This window comes from Gigantopelta aegis, chromosome 11, assembly GCF_016097555.1.
Source record: "Gigantopelta aegis isolate Gae_Host chromosome 11, Gae_host_genome, whole genome shotgun sequence".
In the NCBI taxonomy this organism is placed as follows: domain Eukaryota; kingdom Metazoa; phylum Mollusca; class Gastropoda; order Neomphalida; family Peltospiridae; genus Gigantopelta; species Gigantopelta aegis.
In genome coordinates, this window is record NC_054709.1 from 29,079,959 (window position 1) to 29,100,323 (window position 20,365).

At 42.5% G+C, this 20,365-nt stretch overlaps 1 protein-coding gene across 2 annotated transcripts in view; it reads right to left on the reverse strand.

Annotated features, from left to right (window-relative positions):
• Nucleotides 1-1,028: 1,028 nt before the first annotated feature.
• The window catches only part of LOC121385555 (muscarinic acetylcholine receptor M3-like), a 158,986-nt gene continuing 139,649 nt past the window's right edge, over nucleotides 1,029-20,365 (reverse strand). For both annotated transcript variants that reach the window (XM_041516270.1, XM_041516271.1), the window contains one exon: nucleotides 1,029-4,226. In XM_041516270.1, coding sequence (XP_041372204.1) covers nucleotides 2,016-4,166 — 2,151 coding nt within the window. In that variant the 5' untranslated portion in view covers nucleotides 4,167-4,226 and the 3' untranslated portion in view covers nucleotides 1,029-2,015. The remainder of the gene's footprint in view (nucleotides 4,227-20,365) is intronic.

Consider the following 20,365-nt stretch of genomic DNA (forward strand, 5'->3'; position numbering starts at 1 on the left):
ATATTTTCGATGGTCCAACGAAACCGATATGTTTTTTGTTTTGTGTGTTAATACCTTTCTTCTTGTTTTATTAACCCAATGAATTGGAAGTCTTGTTTTCATGGAACGCTTCAAACCAACAATACAAACATATCACATCTTTAAGATGAAGCTGTGTACGATATATATATATATACATATCTATACAAGTATTATACAAGTATATAAGTATTAAGTAGTTACGTGCTACAGTCTATGTGCCAAACAAACCATTTAGTCAAACCACTGAAATGTTCAACAGTTTAATGAATGTCTGTCGGGTCTCTGCCTGTCTGTCATATCGTATAGTCTGTCTGTCTGTCAATATGTGTGTGTGTCTGTCTGTATGTCTCTCTCTGGGTGTTTATTATCAAATATGTATGTATGTATGTATGTATGTATGTATGTATGTATGTATGTAAGTATGTATGTATGTAAGTATGTATGTATGCATGTATGTATGTATGCATGTATATATCTATGTATGTATGTAAAGTATGTTTGCTTTGTTTAACGACACCACTAGAACACATTGATTAATTAATCATCGACTATTGGATGTCAAACATTTGGTAATTTTTACTTATCATCTTAGAGAGGAAACCCTCTACATGTTTCCGTTAGTAGCAAGGGATATTTTATATGCACAGGATAGCACATACCACGGCCTTGATATAGCAGTCGTGACGCGCTGGCTGAAACGAGAAATAACCCAATGAACTCACTGATGGATATCGATCCCAGACCGACCGCACATCAAGCGAGCACTTTACCACTGGGCTACGTCCCACATACCATATGTATGTATGTATGTATGTATGTATGTATGTATGTATGTATGTGTGTGTGTGTGTGTGTACGTGTACGTGTGTGTGTGTACGTGTGTGTGTGTGTGTGTGTGTGTGTGTACGTACGTGTGTGTACGTGTGTGTATGTGTACGTGTGTGTGTATGTGTACGTGCGTGTGTGTACGTGCGTGTGCGTGTACGTGTGTGTGTGTGTACGTGTGTGTGTTTGTGTGGGTGTGTATGGGTGTGTGTACGTGTGTGTGTATGTGTGTGTGTGTCTGTGTGTGTGTGTGCATGTGTGCGTGTGTATGCATGTATGTGTGTATGCGTGCGTGCGTGTGCCATAGATCAATCCACAATATTGCTCTTCCAGTTGTTTTTGACTAACAAACTTGTATGACAGATAGACAATAACACATTTTCTATATATTTACTCTACTGCATAAGACATGGGCCGACAATTTAACCTCTTATTACTGCTTTTTCTCACCCACAATTCGAATTCAAAATCCTTTCAAATTTTCCAAGCTTAAAATTCAGATCTTTCGCCAAGCATATATAGCTATGGTTCAGACTTTCCACAGCACGCCAAAAAGATCATCTAAGGTTATTTTAGTGTAAAACGAAAACAAATTGTGAGAAAAAAAAGCACTGACTAGATTAAAGAGTCGGTCCTATTGAAACGGAATCGGTCGCTGGCTTTTGGCACAGAATTTTCAGGCCCTGACACCCCGATAACCAGATGGAATCGTCGAATAAGCGACACTCTGAATTAATGCCAAATAAACTATTTTGTATATACTGTTATGAACATTGATTGCAGTGACTTATGTATGCCTGTAAGGTTCAATTACGCTGTTCTGGACACGAAATTCAGCTGCCAAAGACTAATTCGTCGCCGACAATCATATTTTTAAGATATGATTCACGGAATCGACCGAAAAGGTCCGATCGTTTGGCAAGGATTCGTGCATTTCCGTACTAGCAGGAGTATTATAGAGCCTAAAATTGTAGCGCCAAAAAGCTCTGACGTGTTCAAGAAGGAGAGAACTCGCGAGCAGTTCAACTGGTTTTCACCCAATGCTGTCCTCTCGCATTCAGTTTAACATTAGACATGAAAACCAGTGTATTGAGAACTCGGGACTCCCGAACATGCCTCTTGCATACCGATTCTGTTTTTTTTTTTTTTTTAAGTTACGCAACCATACGTTATGTCTTATGCCAGTCTAGCTTAAATATTCTAAGAAACGTTCGCTTGAATTGAACATTGGCGAACGCGTAGCAGAAAGGGTTGATGGGACTGTTGAGATAGCACAGCCAGTACGTGAAGTTGTACAGCCTAATGTTGATGCCGTCGTAGCCGGCGATAGCTATTACAAACACCATGATGTGGTACGGAGTCCAGCAGAGCACGAATGCACCAAGAATTAGAGTTATCGTCCTTAGCGCCTTGCGCGCGCGATTCTCCGACTTGGACTTCCGCTCCCGTCGGTTGCGTCTCCGGCTATTTCGGGATCTCACGGATTTCACGAAATTCTGGAATTTCCCGTTCTTTCGGTTTCGGCGCCGCTGCGCCGCCGATAGGCGCACGTCGCTTTTATCGTCGGTGTAGTCGGCGGGAGACAGATTGTTGCCTTCTAAGCCGTGCGATTCGACAGCAGTACAGTGGTCCTTAGGTTGCAGGGTGGTCGTCTCACCGACAGCCAGCGGGACCGTCAGGTCGGTCTGACCGGCGTCATCGGAAGCGGGTTTGGCCTCGTCGATTGTGACTTTAGGGGTGGGGAAGGACTCGCGTCTCCTCCACACTGGGGATTGTTTATCGTCATCCTCCTCTTTCTGCTCTGGCTCGGAAGGTTGGGAGTCTGACAGCAGCTTTACATTGTCAGACGGCAAAGAGTTGAAACTCTGATCGTCAATGAAGCGAATTCCTTTCAGTATGTCGTTCTGTAGCAGAGGCACAGACGGTTTCTCGGACTTGGAAATCTCCACTGGAGGAGGCGAGAATATATTCTCGAGGTCGGTCTGCTCCGTGACCATGCAGCTCGTCTCGAACTCGGAGATGAAGTCGCACCGTATCGGATTCTTGTCGAACCCAGCCGGAGAGAGAAGATTGTGGTCACGAGACCCGCCGTTCTGAGCCGAGTCCACTTTCCGGACGAATTTGCCCGAATCGGGCAACAGCGCGTTGTTTATGAACCCAGTCCGGTCAACTGCTTTGACGAGATTGGCGGTGGCGGAACAGGAAGAAGGTTTGCTAGTCCCGCATGCGCCCTGACTGCTACTGTTATCGTCGTCAGACGCGAAAGCTGGACTACTCGACCTGTCCTCGTCCTTCTCGGAACTGTTTTTCTTACTAAAGCTGGTGGTGGTCACCCCTTTCGGAACGGGCATCACGTTGTTGTCTTTAGTCTTTTTCGATTTCTTACGTTTCTTCGAAGGTAAGGGACTGTCGCTGCTGTTCGACAAGTTGTTCCTTGCCGCGCTTTCTGCGGCCAGCTCCATCGTCGTCTGCAATCTCTTGTGTTTCGCGTCCGACTTGCGCTGAAGGTTAAGCGCGACGCTGTAAATAAGTCCGTATAGAATACACATCACCACTAACGTAATCCAGTAGTAACCGATGGTCAGCATGAAGGTGAAGAGCGGGTCGTTCATGAACTGAACCTCGCACACGTTCTCCGCCACCGTCCGTCCTTCCGGAACGAAGAATTGCCAGCCGACGATGGAGATGAAGAAAATGAGAGTGGGTAAAATCCACGTCATCGCGATCATGATCCACACTTTCCTCTCCGTCCGCCAGTTCCTGTATTTGGCGGGAATCTTCACGGACAGGAAGCGGTCCGTCGTTATGAGGAACACCGTGTACTGTGACGTCAGACACACGGTCCAGTCCAGGGACAGCCAGAGGTCACAGAGCCAGGGCCCGAGCGCCCAGTAGTTCAGCAGAATGTACTGAGTGAAGAGAGGCATCGAGAACGTTCCGATGAGCAGATCGGAAACCGCCAGCGACGCCAGGAAGTAATTCGTTGGCTGCCGAATGCTGCGCTCGATGCCGAACGCGAGAACCACGGTCAGGTTGCCTAAAATGGTCACGATACTTATGGACCCGGCCAGTATGGCCAGAGCGATGTTCAGCCACATGGGTAGAACGTCCGAGGACGATCCCCCCGGGTCCGTCTCCACCGTGGAGTTCATACACATCGTGCTGTTGGAGGTGAAGTTCCACACGCATCCCGTGCTGGTGTTGCTGTCCGGAGCGAAGGTCGAGTTGGGAATCCACCCCAGCGAGATCTCGTCCGGCGGGCTCGTGAGGAACGCCATGCCGCCAGGGTCGGTGCTGATGTTGATATCGATTCCAGACATCTCATCGGTTGCCAAGGCGACACTGTACGGGAACGGTTAAAGACGCGGGTGTCACCTCATCTGTAAAGATAAAAAACAGAACATGAATAAAAAAAATTGTTTTATTTAACGACGCACTCAACACATTTTATTTACGGTTATATGGCGTCAGACATGGTTAAGGACCACACAGATTTTAAGAGGAAACCCGCTGTCGCCACTACATGGGCTACTCTTTCCGATTAGCAGCAAGGGATCTTTTATTTGCGCTTCCCACAGGCAGGATAGCACAAACCATGGCCTTTGTTGAACCAGTTATGAATCACTGGTCGGTGCAAGTGGTTTACACCTACCTATTGAGCCTTGCGGAGCACTCACTCAGGGTTTGGAGTCGGTATCTGGATTAAAAATCCCATGCCTCGACTGGGATCCGAACCCAGTACCTACCAGCCTGTAGACCGATGGCCTAACCACGACGCCACCGAGGCCGGTAGAACATGAATAAAGGCTCTAGAAGGTCATCATGTATGCTTTCTACTTACACGATATATGCACCTCCCACGCCACCACACCCCACCCACCCCTAAAAGAGAAGGAAGGAAGGAAATGTTTTATTTAACGATGCACTCAACACATTTTATTTGCGGTTATATGGCGTGGGGGGGGGGGGGAAGCGGGAAAAAAAAAAAAAAAGGAGGTGGAAAAAAGACTAAAAAAGAAGAAAAATATTTTTAAAAAGAAAGAAAAAAAAAAAGAAAAAAAAGACCCCCCCCCCCCAAAAAAAAAAAAAAAAAGAAGAAAAAAAAGTCTCAACCCCACAAAACACAACAACAAAACCAACACACCGAAACACCATCTACAAGAATGCTCACCAGAAACAGAACACCTCCACAAAACCACACAACTCACCACGAACCCCTCCCCCAAACAGCACTTAAAACAAGACACCAATAGTGTATCCTGATATTCTAAGTTCTATCAGCCAACAACCAAAATAACGCAAAGTGATATCCTGTCACGTGATATAAAATGAGACTAGTCGAGGAAAGGTGATCTTTGATATCAATATCATAAACGACAGTATAGCTAACCTGTGCTTTTACATGTAGAAGAAGAAGAAGAAGAAGAAGAATGAGGAATGAGGAATGAGGAGGAAGAAAAGGTTAAAAACAAACAACAACAACAAAAACCCTTAAAAAAATCTAACAATAACAACAAAAAACCCATGTCTATGTCTCTCTTCCCTTCCACTCTCTATGTCTGTCTGTCTGTCTGTCTGTCTGTCTCTCTCTCTCTCTCTCTCTCTCTCTCTCTCTCTCTCTCTCTCTCTCTCTCTCTCTCTCTCTCTCTCACACACTTACAGCAAACAAAAACAAAACAACAACATAAGAAATGAAAGAAAAAAAAAAGAAAAAAAAAGAAAGAAAAGAGAAATCCTCCCCCACGAAAAAACCCCTAAAACTAAAAAAACCCCCAACCCAAAACAAACTCACCCGACAACAACACCCACCTAACCAAACACCAAAATAAAAGCTATAAAAGAAGAAACACTATCAGATAATATTACCGAAGTAATATAATATGTGAGGAAATAATACAATCAGTAAAATTAATTAGTTTTTCATATATATAAATTGCTTGAGAACAGAACAGCGTGTGACCCCCCCTCCCCCTCCCAAAATGCGCGCGCACACACACACACACACACACACACACACACACACACACACACATTGTTCGTACGGGCCTGGATAGTGTCTATTTTGAAAACTGAAAGAGCACCCAACTACAATCCACTGACACATCGTTTTGGGCGCTAAAACGTCTCGTAGATATTCGCGGAATCCGATGCCCCCAGTGCGCATGTCAAACTCGATACAAATGGTCCCATTGCATTCCAACTGGAAGTGTGAAACGGACAAGTAAACACGTTAATTGATCACCCATCTCTCTCTCTCTCCTCTCTCTGCATGTGCATTGGAAAGACGTTTGACGATAACGAAGTAGGGGCATTTTCACTACGTCCGGAATTGTGCAAATTAATGAAGAAATCTTTGTTTAACGAGACTCCTCTCCGATTGGCTGTTCAGCGGCTGGTAACAGGCTGACATGGTAACAGGGGCCTTAACTGGCCTACGTTCAGACAGCCGTTTTTCGCTAAACGTCTGCAAACGAGTGGCGGATCCAGAAAATCCATTAGGGGCAATTACATGAGGTGGAATGCCAAAGGAACTTGGGGGTTTGGAGGGGGAGGGGGGGGGGCGTAAAAAATTATAACTTTTGGGGGGGGGGCGGGGGGGCGGGCCGATGCACCCCCTAGATCCGCCTCTGAAAACTAATTTGACTGGTTCCCGCAGTGGTCATTCGGTTTAACATGAAGCGTAAACACCAGTCCAGCAAGTCCATTTCTCAAACTTTTTTTTTTTTAAAGTAGACCTTTAATTATGACCTTATTTGTATTATGTATAAGAATTTGCATAATTTATTCAGTTATTAGTACTACGTGATTCACTTTATTAGATGGAAGAAGAAGAAGGGAATGTTTTATTTAACGACGCACTCAACACATTTTATTTACGGGACCACACAAATATTGAGAGAGGAAACCCGCTGTCGCCACTTCATGGGCTACTCTTTTCGATTAGCAGCAAGTAATATTTTATATGCACCATCCCACAGACAAGGTAGTACATAGCACGGCCTTTGAAATGCCAGTTGTGGTGCACTGGCTGGAACGAGAAATAGCCCAATGGGCCCACCGACGGGGATCGATCCCAGACCGACCGCTCATCGAGCGAACGCTTTACCACTGGGCTACGTCTCCCGCCCCCTCAGTTCTCAGTACTACATGATTCACTTTATTAGATGGTGGTAATATATTATTCCTCATTATCTAATAAACATCTGCTTTTATTATTAATAAATGCTGTGATTAATACGTACTCTTCGCCTACTGACTTATTATTGGATGTATCACTAACACGCGGAGAGTAATGTATTAATTAAATATATGTATATCAAAACGTACTACGTACAGACTGAGAGAGTCTCATTGGAGGAAGGAAGGAAATGTTTTATTTAACAACGCACTCAACACATTTTATTTATGGTTATATGGCATCAGACATATGGTTAAGGACCACACAGATATTGAGAGAGGAAACCCGCTGTCGCTACTTTATAGACTACTCTTTTCGATTAGCAACAAGTGATATTTTATATGCACCATCCCACAGACTGGGTAGTACATAACACGGTCTTTGATATGCCGGTTGTGGTGCACTGGCTGGAACGAGAAATAGCCCAACGGGCCCACCGACGGGGATCGATCCCAGACCGACCGCTCATCGAGCGAACGCTTTACCACTGGGTTACGTCTCCCGCCCGCTCAGTTCTCAGTACTACATGATTCACTTTATTAGATGGTGGTAATATATTATTCCTCATTATCTAATAAACATCTGCTTTTAATATTAATAAATGCTGTGATTAATACGTACCTATCTTCGCCTACTGACATTTTATTGGATGTATCACAAACACGCGGAAAGGAATGTGTTTATTAAATATATCAACACATACTACGTAGAGACTAAGAGAATCTCAATGGAGGAAGGAAGGAAATGTTTTATTTAACGACGGACTCAACACATTTTATTTACGGTTATATGGCATCGGATATATGGTTAAGGACCACACAGATATTGAGAGGAAACCCGCTATCGCCTCTTCATGGGCTACACTTTTCGATTAGCAGCAAGGGATCTTTTATATGCACCATCCCACAGACACGGCCTTTGTTACACCAGTTGTGGAGCATTGGCTGGAACGAGAAATAGCCCAATGGGTCCACCGACGGGAATCAATCAATCCTATACTGACAGCACATCAAGCGAGCGCTGTACCACTGAGCTATGTCCCGCCCCGTCTCATTGGAGGAGTCAATGCCTTGTCAAAACGTATCTTCGACTTTGTGCAAAGATACGACTTGCAATGCGATAACTGACACATTATTGGATGTATCACTAACACGCGAAAAGGAATGTGTTCATTAAATATCAATACGTAGCAGTGATGTTCCAAACATCGATTATAATCGAACATTGATCGGATTGGCTCTACCGATTTGATTATCGATTATAAAAATCAATAATCGATTGCGTGGGGAAATGTTAACTGTTATTGTACCCCCAATTTACATGCTAGAATTGATTTAAATATGTTGCGGTTAAGTGTTTATTTTCATGTCTACATCAATAATCTTTTCGATTAGCAGCAAGAAATCTTTTATATGCACCATCCCAAAGACAGGATAGCACATACCACGGCCTTTGATGTACCAGTCGTGGTGCACTGGCTGGAACGAGAAATAGCGCAATGGGCCCACTGACGGGGATCGATCCCAAACCGACCGCGCATTAAGCGAGCGCTTTACCACTGGGCTACGCCTCGCTCAATTGAAGGTAAAATGTACCATTTGTAGGGTCCAGATCCCGGTGAACACGGCAACAGGTACAAGACCCTTATAATTCAAAGCCTTCTTATGTTCATGTAATTCTAACCGATTGTGTAATCGAAAGTTAATCGGTTGGTGCAAACCGATTATAACCGATGATCGATGATGAAATTCAAATCGATTCCCAACACGAATATATAGAGACTGAGAGAGTCTCATTGGGGGAGTCAATGCCTTGTCAAAACGTCTCTTCGACTTTGTCCAAAGATACGACTTAGAATGCGATAACTGTTTTTATCTTTCCGACTGGATAGAGGTGGACGTTTTTTTAGTGTGTGTGTGTGTGTGCGTGCGTGCATGCGTGTGTTTGTTTGTGTGTGTGTGTGTGTGTGTGTGTGTGTGTGTGTGTGTGTGTGTGTGTGTGTGTGTGTGTGTGTGTGTGATTCATACTCACAATAAAATACTGTATTTAAAAAAAAAAAAAATCCATTTTACCATGATTAATATTTGCCCACTAGACACAAAAACACCCTCCTCTTTAAACATACAGAAAAGCCCCCAAAAAGTCAATCCTTATTTGCTTAACTTTTTTTCCTGCTCATTTCACCAAAATAGACGAACACGCAATTTGCGAGATGATTGGACTTTTTATCAGCGGTTACTCTTTTTTTTTTATTCGAATGTTTGACTAATTTAAACTTGTGTCAACTCTGGCCTCTATCTTTGAGGAGCCTCGGAGTAAGCGTTCTGCTTAGCCCGGAATTAGACGATAAAATGGGGATTGGAACGCGCCACGGGGTACTGTGAGGCGCTGATACCATCAATTTCTCCAACAAATGTCGTTGGGAGAAGCAATAAATACTATATATGTGTTAATTTTGTAACCCTCAATCGATGGAAACGAGTTTGAAGTTTAGATTATCGTTAGCTGCTGATGAGAAAGCCCTTTTCAAAGCTGACCAGTCGTAATCAGCCACGTGTAGCATGGTGGTACTATCTTCTAAACGGCTTTCTCGAATTGGTGCACAATAGCCGCTCGGTGAACAACACAGTCTAGGCTAACATTACCAAATTAGGTTTCTTGGGGAGAAATCAGAATCATTAATTAGAGGTCTTAGAAGCCGTGATCAATCATTCGACGCGGGGCAACAGTTAGTTACAACTTTCAAAAATGTGACGCGCAAATCCATTTAAATGGAGATAGGTCTTAATAAAGACCCAGGCCGCCATCTTTGCAAACAAAACGCACAGAATGGGAACATTTTCCGAAATGAAACTTCAAAAAAAAAAAAAATTATATACGATATTGCAGGCCACAGAATATAAAACTTTTTTTTGTTGTTGGTTATATATGCGATAATGCTGTTCGCTAGCTTGCCAATAAATAACTGTCGAAAGAGAGATAGGAAAAAAAAAAAAAGAGTAGTATATTTATGACGTATAATTCTATACGTACGTCTAGACGCACGATGGGTGCTCTGGTTGCGATGCATAAATTGCATTAAGGAAAACGAATGAATACCGTGCTAGCAAAACGGAACACACATCAAACTGAAGCGCTGATGTCGAACTCTTGAACTCATTCTCTTCGAGAAAGCAACGCGTCTTCGAAAGGGCACCAAACGATCGCAAGCGGTGAAATCGGTTCCCAGAACATAACGCGTACCGGACTGTTAACGACCGCGCAATAATATCTTATTCAATTTGTTATACGGAAGTTGATTAACAGTAATAAAAATAGAGCGTGGCAGTTTTTAAGCAAGACGCGTTATTCCCGTCTTAAGAGCTCTATTAAAAGGATTGGATTGGCGTGTATGTATAATGTTTACAGATATTAAAACTGTACACGCAGAACCAGTAGTGATATTGGTATTTTGTAAATAATCTATCTTCGAAATAAAAACCCGAAATATATTTTAGTACAAATATTGGGTCAGTTTAATGTGCGCTTGTATATCACGCATGCTTTGTATGTAAGGGGCGCGACGTAGCCCAGTGGTAAAGCGCTCGCTCGATGCGCGGTTGGTCTGGGCTCGATCCCCGTCGGTGGGCCCATTGGGCTATTTCTCGCTCCAGCCAGTGCACCACGACTGGTATATCAAAGGCCGTGGTATGTACTACCCTGTCTGTGGGATGGTGCATATAAAAGATCCCTTGCTGCTAATCGAAAAGAGTAGCTCATGAAGCGAGTTTCCACTCTCAATATCTGTGTGGTCCTTAACCATATGTCTGACGCCATATAACCGTAACTAAAATGTGTTGAATGCGTCGTTAAATAAAACATTTCTTTCTTTCTTGCTTTGCTTTGTATGTATTGTTGTGTGCGTCGTGTGCATTTTGCTCGTGTGTGCATGCATGCGTGCGAGTATCATAGTCATTGTGCTGTTAACATTTGTTTTTATTTGTCGATTAATCATAGGCTATTGGATGTGAAACATTTGGTCATTTTGACATATAGTCTCAGTGAGGAAACCCGCTACATTTTTCCATTAATAAGCAAGGGATCTTTTATATGCACCATTCCACAGACAGGATGACACATACCACGACCTTTGATATACCAGTCGTAGTGCACTGTCTGGAACGAGAAATAGCCCAATAGGCCCAGCGACGGGGATCGATCCCAAACCCGCCGCGCATCAAGCGAGCGTTTTACCATGGGGCTACGTCCTGCCCCTCTTAGAGCGGAAACCCGCAACATTTTCCCACATAACAAAGGGATCTTTTATATACTTTCCCACAGACAGTACAGCACATACCACGACCTTTGATGTACTAAGACCGACCTCAGTGGAATAGTGGCAAAGCAAAGACGTCAAGCTTACGAATGATACTGCTGATGGGTGTTATAACATTCCACTCTTGTTTGCATCCATTTAAGTAAAATTTCTATATCGGAATATAGTCTACACGCATGCTTTCTTTAAAGAATGCTTTTAGAAAGTACAGTGCATAGTAACATTTACAAGAAATCAACATAATTATGCTGACCACAAACGTTTTTAAATTATCTAACCGACAGCCCAGACAGCTGATGTGGGCCCAGAACAGCGTTCTTGAACCTTAATTAGATGCACTTTTTAAAAACACAAAGTGTCCCTTGGCAGGATTCGAAGCTACTGTACCGACTCGCATATATTATAGCATTTGACAGCCCGCGACCTTAACCTCGGACTACAGGCTGGTAGGTACAGGATTCACAGTCTGGTACCGGCTCCAACCCAGAGCGAGTTCTTAACGACTCAATGGGTAGGTGTAAGACCACTACACCCTCTTCTCTCTCACTAGCCACTAACAACTAACAACTAACTCACTATCCTGGACAGACAACCCAGACAGCTGAGGTGTGTGTGTCAAGGACATCGTGATTGAACCTTAATTGGATATAAGCACGAAAATAAGTTCAAAATGAAATGAAATGATGATAAACCACAGACACTACAAGAAGGGGTTGTTGCAATGACCACGTGGCGTCGAGATACCTTAAACACGTTGAACTCTCCAGCGGAACACATTTAATTGTTCTGACATATCTGCTAATTCAGGTAATTAACAATCGACACAAGAAAACACATAACTGCTAACCTTTAGACGACCTATAGATGTCAATTAAGTTCCTGATACCCATTTAATGCATTATTTTCTCACGTCCATCACCGTTCTATGGCGGCATGTAGCTCAGTGTGAAAGCATGGTGTTTGAGGATTAATAATTAGTAGGATCCACCGCCCCCTAGTGCATCTGGTAGGGGCCAGCTGATATAACAAAGGCAGAGGCATGTGTTGTCATGTCATGGCTATGGCAACGTGCATTAAAACGACTCCTTTCTGTTACATGTATATGGTATGAGAATCCTGTGTGGCGAAAGCGAATATCTTTTTTCCTTCTGTTAATGTCGCTCTCTATATGCCTCTTTCCGTCTGTGTGTCTGTCTGTGTGTCTGTCTGTTTGCCTTCCTCTTTCTGTCTGTCTTTGTCCCCCCCTCCCCCCCTCTCTCTCTCTCTCTCTCTCTCTCTCTCTCTCTCTCTCTCTCTCTCTCTCTCTCTCTCTCTCTCTCTCTCTCTCTCTCTCTCTCTGAATTACTGGAGTAGCTTATGGACAAAACTCCCCAAGCTCTATGGAAAGTTAAAGTTTGTTTTGTTTAACGACATCACTAGAGCATACTGATTTACTAATCATCGGCTATAGGATGTCAAACATTTGGTGATTTTGACTGATAGTCTTGGAGAGGAAAACTCGCTACATTTTTCCATTAGTAGCAAGAGATCTTTTATATCTACCATCCCACAGACAGGACAGCACACACCAGTCGTAGGACACTGGCTAGACGGGTTCTATGGTGACCGAGTACTGAACTATTGGAGTAACTTATGAACTAGAAGAACACTCTCCTACCTGATCTAACTATAACCCAATAGCAAAAAGATGATGGAAAATGGAAGATGTGTGGCACAGATGGCCACAAAAGAAAAGCACCTATTGCAGTTAGAGAGACAAATACTGGGATGTGGAGGTGGATACCAAAATGTGAAAGATAGGAAGAGGAAGAAAGAAAATATTTTATTTAACGACGCACTCAACACATTTTATTTACAGCTATATGGCGTCAAACATATGGTTATAGACCACACAGATATTGAGAGAGAGGAAACCCGCTGTCGCCACTTCATGGGCTACTCTTTTCGATTAGCAGCAAGGGATCTTGTATATGCACCATCCTACAGGCAGGATAGTACATATCACGGCCTTTGTTGTTACACCAGTTGTGGAGCACTGGCTGAAACGAGAAATAGCCCAATGGGTCCACCGACGGGGATCGATCCTAGATCGACCGCGCATCGAACGAACGTTGTACCACTGGGCTACGTCCCGCCCCATGTGTGGCACAGATGGCCACAAGAGAAAAGCACCTATTGCAGTTAGAGAGACAAATACTGGGGTGTAGAGGTGGACACCAAAAATGTGAAAGATAGGAAAACAGAAGAAGAAAGAAATGTTTTATTTAACGACGCCCTCAACACATTTTATTTACGGTTATATGGCGTCAGACATATGGTTAAGGACCACACAGATTTTGAGAGGAAGCCCGCTGTCGCCACTACATGGGCTACTATTTCCAATTAGCAGCAAGGGATCTTTTATTTGCGCTTCCCACAGGCAGGATAGCACAAACCATGGCCTTTGTTGAACCAGTTATGGATCACTGGTCGGTGCAAGTGGTTTACACCTACCCATTGAACCTTGCGGAGCACTCACTCAGGGTTTGGAGTCGGTATCTGGATTAAAAATCCCATGCCTCGACTGGGATCCGAACCCAGTACCTACCAGCCTGTAGACCGATGGCCTACCACGACGCCACCGAGGCCGGTTCTGTGACTGTTGAGGTAGAAAAAGGAATGGAAACAGTGAGATTAAAAAGAAGTTTGTACCAAATATCTCCGCGTATAAGTCCATCTCTATACAGACGACTGGTATGCCAAATGTGGGGGGCGGCCCCTGTCCCCCCACCCCTTATATCCGCCACTGCACTACAGTACTGTACAATGTCGATGGATGTGTGAACAACACACACAACATGTAACATCTTAACTGGAAGTGACAGCTCCCCTAAGTTTAGCACTTTTGTGTTTTCTTGAGCAGATTGTTAATTACGTTAATTATCGGAAATGTCAAGTAGTTCAACACTACCGTGGTGGTAATTAATATAGAAATGTGTGTGCATTTGTTTCTGTATCCCTCTGTCTGTCTGTCTGTCTGTCTCTCTGTCTGTCTGTCTGTGTCTGTCTCTCTGTTTCTTTTTTTCCTGTTTCTGTCTCTAGTTCTGTCAGAGTATCTATCTGTCTATTTGTTTTAGCAATTTGTCTGTTTCTCTTTACTTCTGTCAGTCCATTTGTCCATTATTTAACAGTTTGTTTCTGTTTACTTCTTTCTGTCTATCAGTCTATCTGTCTATTATTTAACAGTTTGTTTCTGTTTACTTCCGTCTGTCTATCAGTCTATTTGTCTATTATTTAACAATTTGTCTGTTTCTGTCTCTACTTCTATCTGTACATCTGTCTATCAGTCTATTTCTTTAATTTGTTCTCTCTTTCTATCTCTACTACGGTCTATCAGTCTGTATGTGTATTATTTAACAGTTTCTCTGTTTCTGTCTCTACTTCTGTCCGTCTGTCTGTCAGTCTCTCTCTCTCTCTATATATATATTTCTTTAACAGTTTCTCTGTTTCTGTCTCTACTTCTGTCTGTCAGTCTGTCAGTATCTCTCTCTCTCTCTATATATATATTTCTTTAACAGTTTCTCTGTTTCTGACTCCATTGTCTATCTATCAGTGTATATATCCATTTCTTTCAAAGTTTGTCTGTTTCTGTGATTATTTCTGTCTGTCTATCAGTCTATATGTCTATTTCGTTAACTGTTTGTCTGTTTCTGTGTCTATTTCTCTGTATGTCTATAAATCTATTTCTTTAACATGTTCTCTGTTTCTGTCTCTACGTCTGTTTGTCTATCAGTGTCTATCAGTGTATATGTATATTTCTTTTAAAGTTCGTCTATCAGTCTATCTGTTTGTCTTTCTATGTCTGTCTTTCTGTCTGTCTGCTTATAACAGACCTACCTATCACCTAGTATGCCTATTTGACTTTGTCAGTTGTCGGTTGTCGGTTTATCTATCTATCCGTCGATCTTTATTTTTGTTTGTCTTTTACTACCTATCTGCCTAATTTGTCTGCTTCTCTCTCTGTCTGTCCGTCTATCTGTCTGAGAATACGTGTCGTAAAAGTGGAAAAGAAGACTGCGTAGCAATTGTGCTACGTTATATAAGAAATACAAGTCTGCAGGTACCATAACCAGTCTATTTCTTAAACCAGTACATTTGACGACATCACTAGAGAATATATATTTATTAATCATCAGCTAATGGATGTCAAACATTTGATAATTCTGACGTGCTTTGCAAAGGAAACCCTCTACACTTTATCTTCTATCTTTCCATTAGCAGAGGAAACCCCTATTTTTCCATTAGCAGAGGAAACCCCCTATCTTTCCATTAGCAGAGAAAACCCCCTATCTTTCCATTAGCAGAGGAAATCCCCTATCTTTCCATTAGCAAAGGAAACCCCTATCTTTCCATTAGCAGAGGAAACCCTGTATGTTTCCATTAGCAGAGGAAACCCTATATATTTTCATTAGCAGAGGAAACCCCCTATCTTTCCATTAGCAGAGGAAACCCTGTATGTTTCCATTAGCAGAGGAAACCCTATATGTTTCCATTAGCAGAGGAAACCCTATATCTTTCCATTAGCAGAGGAAACCCTGTATGTTTCCATTAGCAGAGGAAACCCTATATCTTTCCATTAGCAGAGGAAACCCTATATCTTTCCATTAGCAGAGAAAACCCTGTATGTTTCCATTAGCAGAGGAAACCCTATATCTTTCCATTAGCAGAGGAAACCCTATATCTTTCCATTAGCAGAGGAAACCCTATATCTTTCCATTAGCAGAGGAAACCCTATATCTTTCCATTAGCAGAGAAAACCCTCTACACGTTACGTTACCCTCTACCGTAGCTGCAAGGAAGGGGCGGGATTTAGCTCAGTCGGTTGAGTGCTCGCTTGAGGTGCTTGCGTCGCAGGATAGAACCACCTCGGTGGATCCATTCAGCTGATTGGGGTTTTTCTCCACAACTGAACAAAGGCCGTGGTATGTGTTTTCCTGTCTGTGGAAAAGTGCATATAAAAGATCCCTTGCCGCATTAAAAAAAAATGTAGCGGGTTTCCTCTGATGACTACGAGTCAGAATTATCAAATGTTTGACATCCAATAGCCGATGATTAATTAATCAATGTGCTCCAGTGGTGTCGTTAAACAAAACAAACTTTTAGATGCTAGGAATTTTTTTGGTATGCACGTTCCCACAGACAGGGCAGCACATACTACGTCTTTTGATATACCAGTATGTGGGTCACTGGTTAGGAAAGATAAAAAAAGAACACCCCCCCCCCCCACCCCTCCAACAACTCAGAAAACAACCAGAAAGCGGATCCGAGGAGATTCGATCCTCTGATCTAAGCAGCTAATGTTAGTGATCTACTGAATGAGCTAGATTCCGCCCCTTCCCCCCTCCCCACTCCCATCCCCACCGCCCCTTGCTAATGAGATTCAACACCCAGGTGTGAGTATTGCGGTGTTTCCGATAGGACGTTTCCAGACCGGATTCTGCAAGTCTTGGAGCAATCGAGACTGGTTGGAAATTAGTTTATTCCCAAGACGAGAGAAACAGTGCAATACCGAAAAACGAATTTTACATGGCGAGTTGGCAATTTATTCATTATGAGAACGTGGATGTGCGAACGCATGGACATTATTGTTTTTTATTGACCGGTAACGTCTTTTCATACATAAACATCCCATAGTCATAAACACACACACACACACACACACACACGCGCACGCACGCACATACACACACAGACAGACATACATACGTAACATACATACATACACACACACAAACACACACATTCATACATACATACATACATACATACATACATACATACATAGATATCTATATCTATCTATCTATCTATCTATCTATCTATCTATCTATCTATATCTATATATATATATATATATATATATATATATATATATATTATATATATATATATATATATATATATATATATATACATGTATATATATACATATGATAGATATATATAGGTATAGAGATAGATAGATAGATAGGTATTAGATAGATAGATAGATAGATAGATAGATAGATAGAAAGAAAGAAAGAAAGAAAGAAAGAAAGACAGGCATAGAGATAAATATATATTGGTCTACAAAGTACACTACTGTAGACACTAATTTACAATGTATATATATATATATATATATATATATATATAGAGAGAGAGAGAGAGAGAGAGAGAGAGAGAGAGAGAGAGAGAGAGAGAGAGAGAGAGAGAGAGAGAGAGAGAGAGAGAGAGAGAGAGATAGATAGATAGATAGATAGATATTGGTCTACAAAGTACACTACTGTAGACACTCATTTGTGAAAAGAAAATTACAACCACGGCGTGAAATAGCGTAGTGGTAGATCTAGAGCGATCGCCGGAGGTACGATTGATCGCAGAATCCTAACTGTAAGATGCGACCGTTCGCAGAATCCTGACCATGGGGAAATGCATATTACACAAAATTCGCCATGCATGCACCGCTTTATAAAACACAGACAGTGAGCCTAATTTGCTAGACACTAATTTATGACGAGGTGAACGCTAATCAGCCGACGCACTCCGTTTGTCAATAAATTTCGTTTAGTTTAATATGAAGAACATATTTATCATGTGCCGTGCGTCTGCTAAATCCGGTAATCTGCGGCCAGCGATAAGCGTTGTTTTTGAGTTTGATAAATGACTATATCGATTAGCAGACGGCGCAATTTCAACGAGATACCAACGTTTGCAGTTCTATTGGCGAGTGTACGTAAATGATATATATCCATTTATCACTTTGCGTACGTGCAATATCCGCCAGTATTGCGGCCTAATTAACATAATATATACACACATACACACGTACATGGTACATATTTGATGTCTGGAAGATACAGCGGCTTTCTAAATGTGGATCGGTATATATCCGTTCGATCGTCCACAAATACGCATTCGTCCATTAATCCACCCATCATCCATCTATTTGTCCGTCCACCAATCGATCCATCTCTCTCTCTCTCTCTCTCTCTCTCTCTCTCTCTCTCTCTCTCTCTCTCTCTCTCTCTCTCTCTCTCTCTCTCTCTCTCTCTCTCTCTCTCTCTCTCTCTCTCTCTCTCTCTATATATATATATATATATATATATATATATACTTTTATCCACCCGTCCGTCAGTCCATCGATCCATCCGTCCGACAATATGTCCGTCCCTCTGTCCATCGATCCATCCATCCATCTATATAATTATATCCACCCGTCCATCCATCAATCCATCCGTCCATCCATCCATCCGTCCATCCATCTATCCATCCACCCATCCACCCACCCATCCATCTATTCCATCCATCCAGTATCCATCCGTCCGTCCGTACGTTTGCCCGTCCGTCGCCCGCCTGCCATCCAGAATAGGCAGAATTTGTAGACAAAACTAGATTGGGGGGGGGGGGGGGGGGGCAGAGGGGGGATGTTTATGGCAGGCTATGGACAATATGGAATAAAACTAAAGTAGTGTAAAGAACGCCTGAATAAAACGTTAACTGAAAAACCAAAATTACTGCTCGGGCGAAATTTGGATCATTTTGTGTCAGAATTACGAAATTCTGTTTGACATCCGATAACCACTGATTAAGAAATCAATGTACACTAATGGTGTCGTCAAGCAAAACGAACTTTATCTTTTTAAAAATATAATATCACTTGCGTTTATTCATGAGTGGAGATGCAACATCCTACTTAAGTGTTTCAAGTTTCAATGGACGTCAAATTTCATTCATGTCTTTTTAATGCTATAAAGCGTGGAGTAAAATGACTTTGTTAATGGCGTCTGAATACAATAATAATAACCACTGTTACGTCATTATAAACTAGGGCGGAACGTAGCTCAGTGGTAAAGCGCTCGCCCGAGGAGCGGTTGGTCTGGGATCGATCCCCGTCGGACGACCCATTGGGCTATTTCTCGTTCCAGACAGTGCACCACGACTGGTATATCAAAGGCTGTGGTATGTACTATCCTGTCTGTGGGATTGTGTGCATATAAAAGATTCCTTGCTGCTAACCACGACGCCACCGAGGCCAGTTTTTTGGTGTGTTTTTTTAATGACGAACTACATATAATTAAACCAAGGCAACAAAAAACGACAAGACAAATATTGGTATGCTACCTCAACAGTCACAAAACCGGCCTCGGTGGCGTCGTGGTAGGCCATCGGTCTACAGGCTGGTAGGTACTGGGTTCGGATCCCAGTCGAGGCATGGGATTTTTAATCCAGATACCGACTCCAAACCCTGAGTGAGTGCTCCGCAAGGCTCAATGGGTAGGTGTAAACCGCTTGCACCGACCAGTGATCCATAACTGGTTCAAGAAAGGCCATGATTTGTGCTATCCTGCCTGTGGGAAGCGCAAATAAAAGATCCCTTGCTGCTAATCGCAAGAGGAGCCCATATAGTGGCGACAGCGGGTTTCCTCTCAAAATCTGTGTGGTCCTTAACCATATGTCTGACGCCATATAACCGTAAATAAAATGTGTTGAGTGCGTCGTTAAATAAAACATTTCTTTCTTTCTTTCTTTCAACAGTCACAGCTGTTTCCTCTTAATTATATCCCGTTTAATCCCATGCTCATATTTAAAGTTAAAGTTTGTTTTTGTTTAATGACACCACTAGAGCACATTGATATATTAATCATCGGTTATTGTTTGTTTCATTAGCAGCAAGGGATCTTTTATATGCACAGACAAGATAGCACATACCACGGCCTTTTATTATACCAGTCGTTGTGCACTGGCCGGAACGAGAAATAGCCCAATGGCTCCACCGACGGGAATCGATCACAATCCGACCGCGCATCAAGTTTCAAGACGTAAAAAACCCAAAACAAACCGTGATGGTATAGCCATAAAATCTGCTTATACTAGTATACAATCCAGAGTTTATTACTGCACTTTTCCCACTGTTTTTTTTTCAATGTTGAAATAGACCAACATGTTCGCCTATTGCATACATAGTCTCGATCGATATTTTTAGAATTTGTATGCTCCCGAATAAC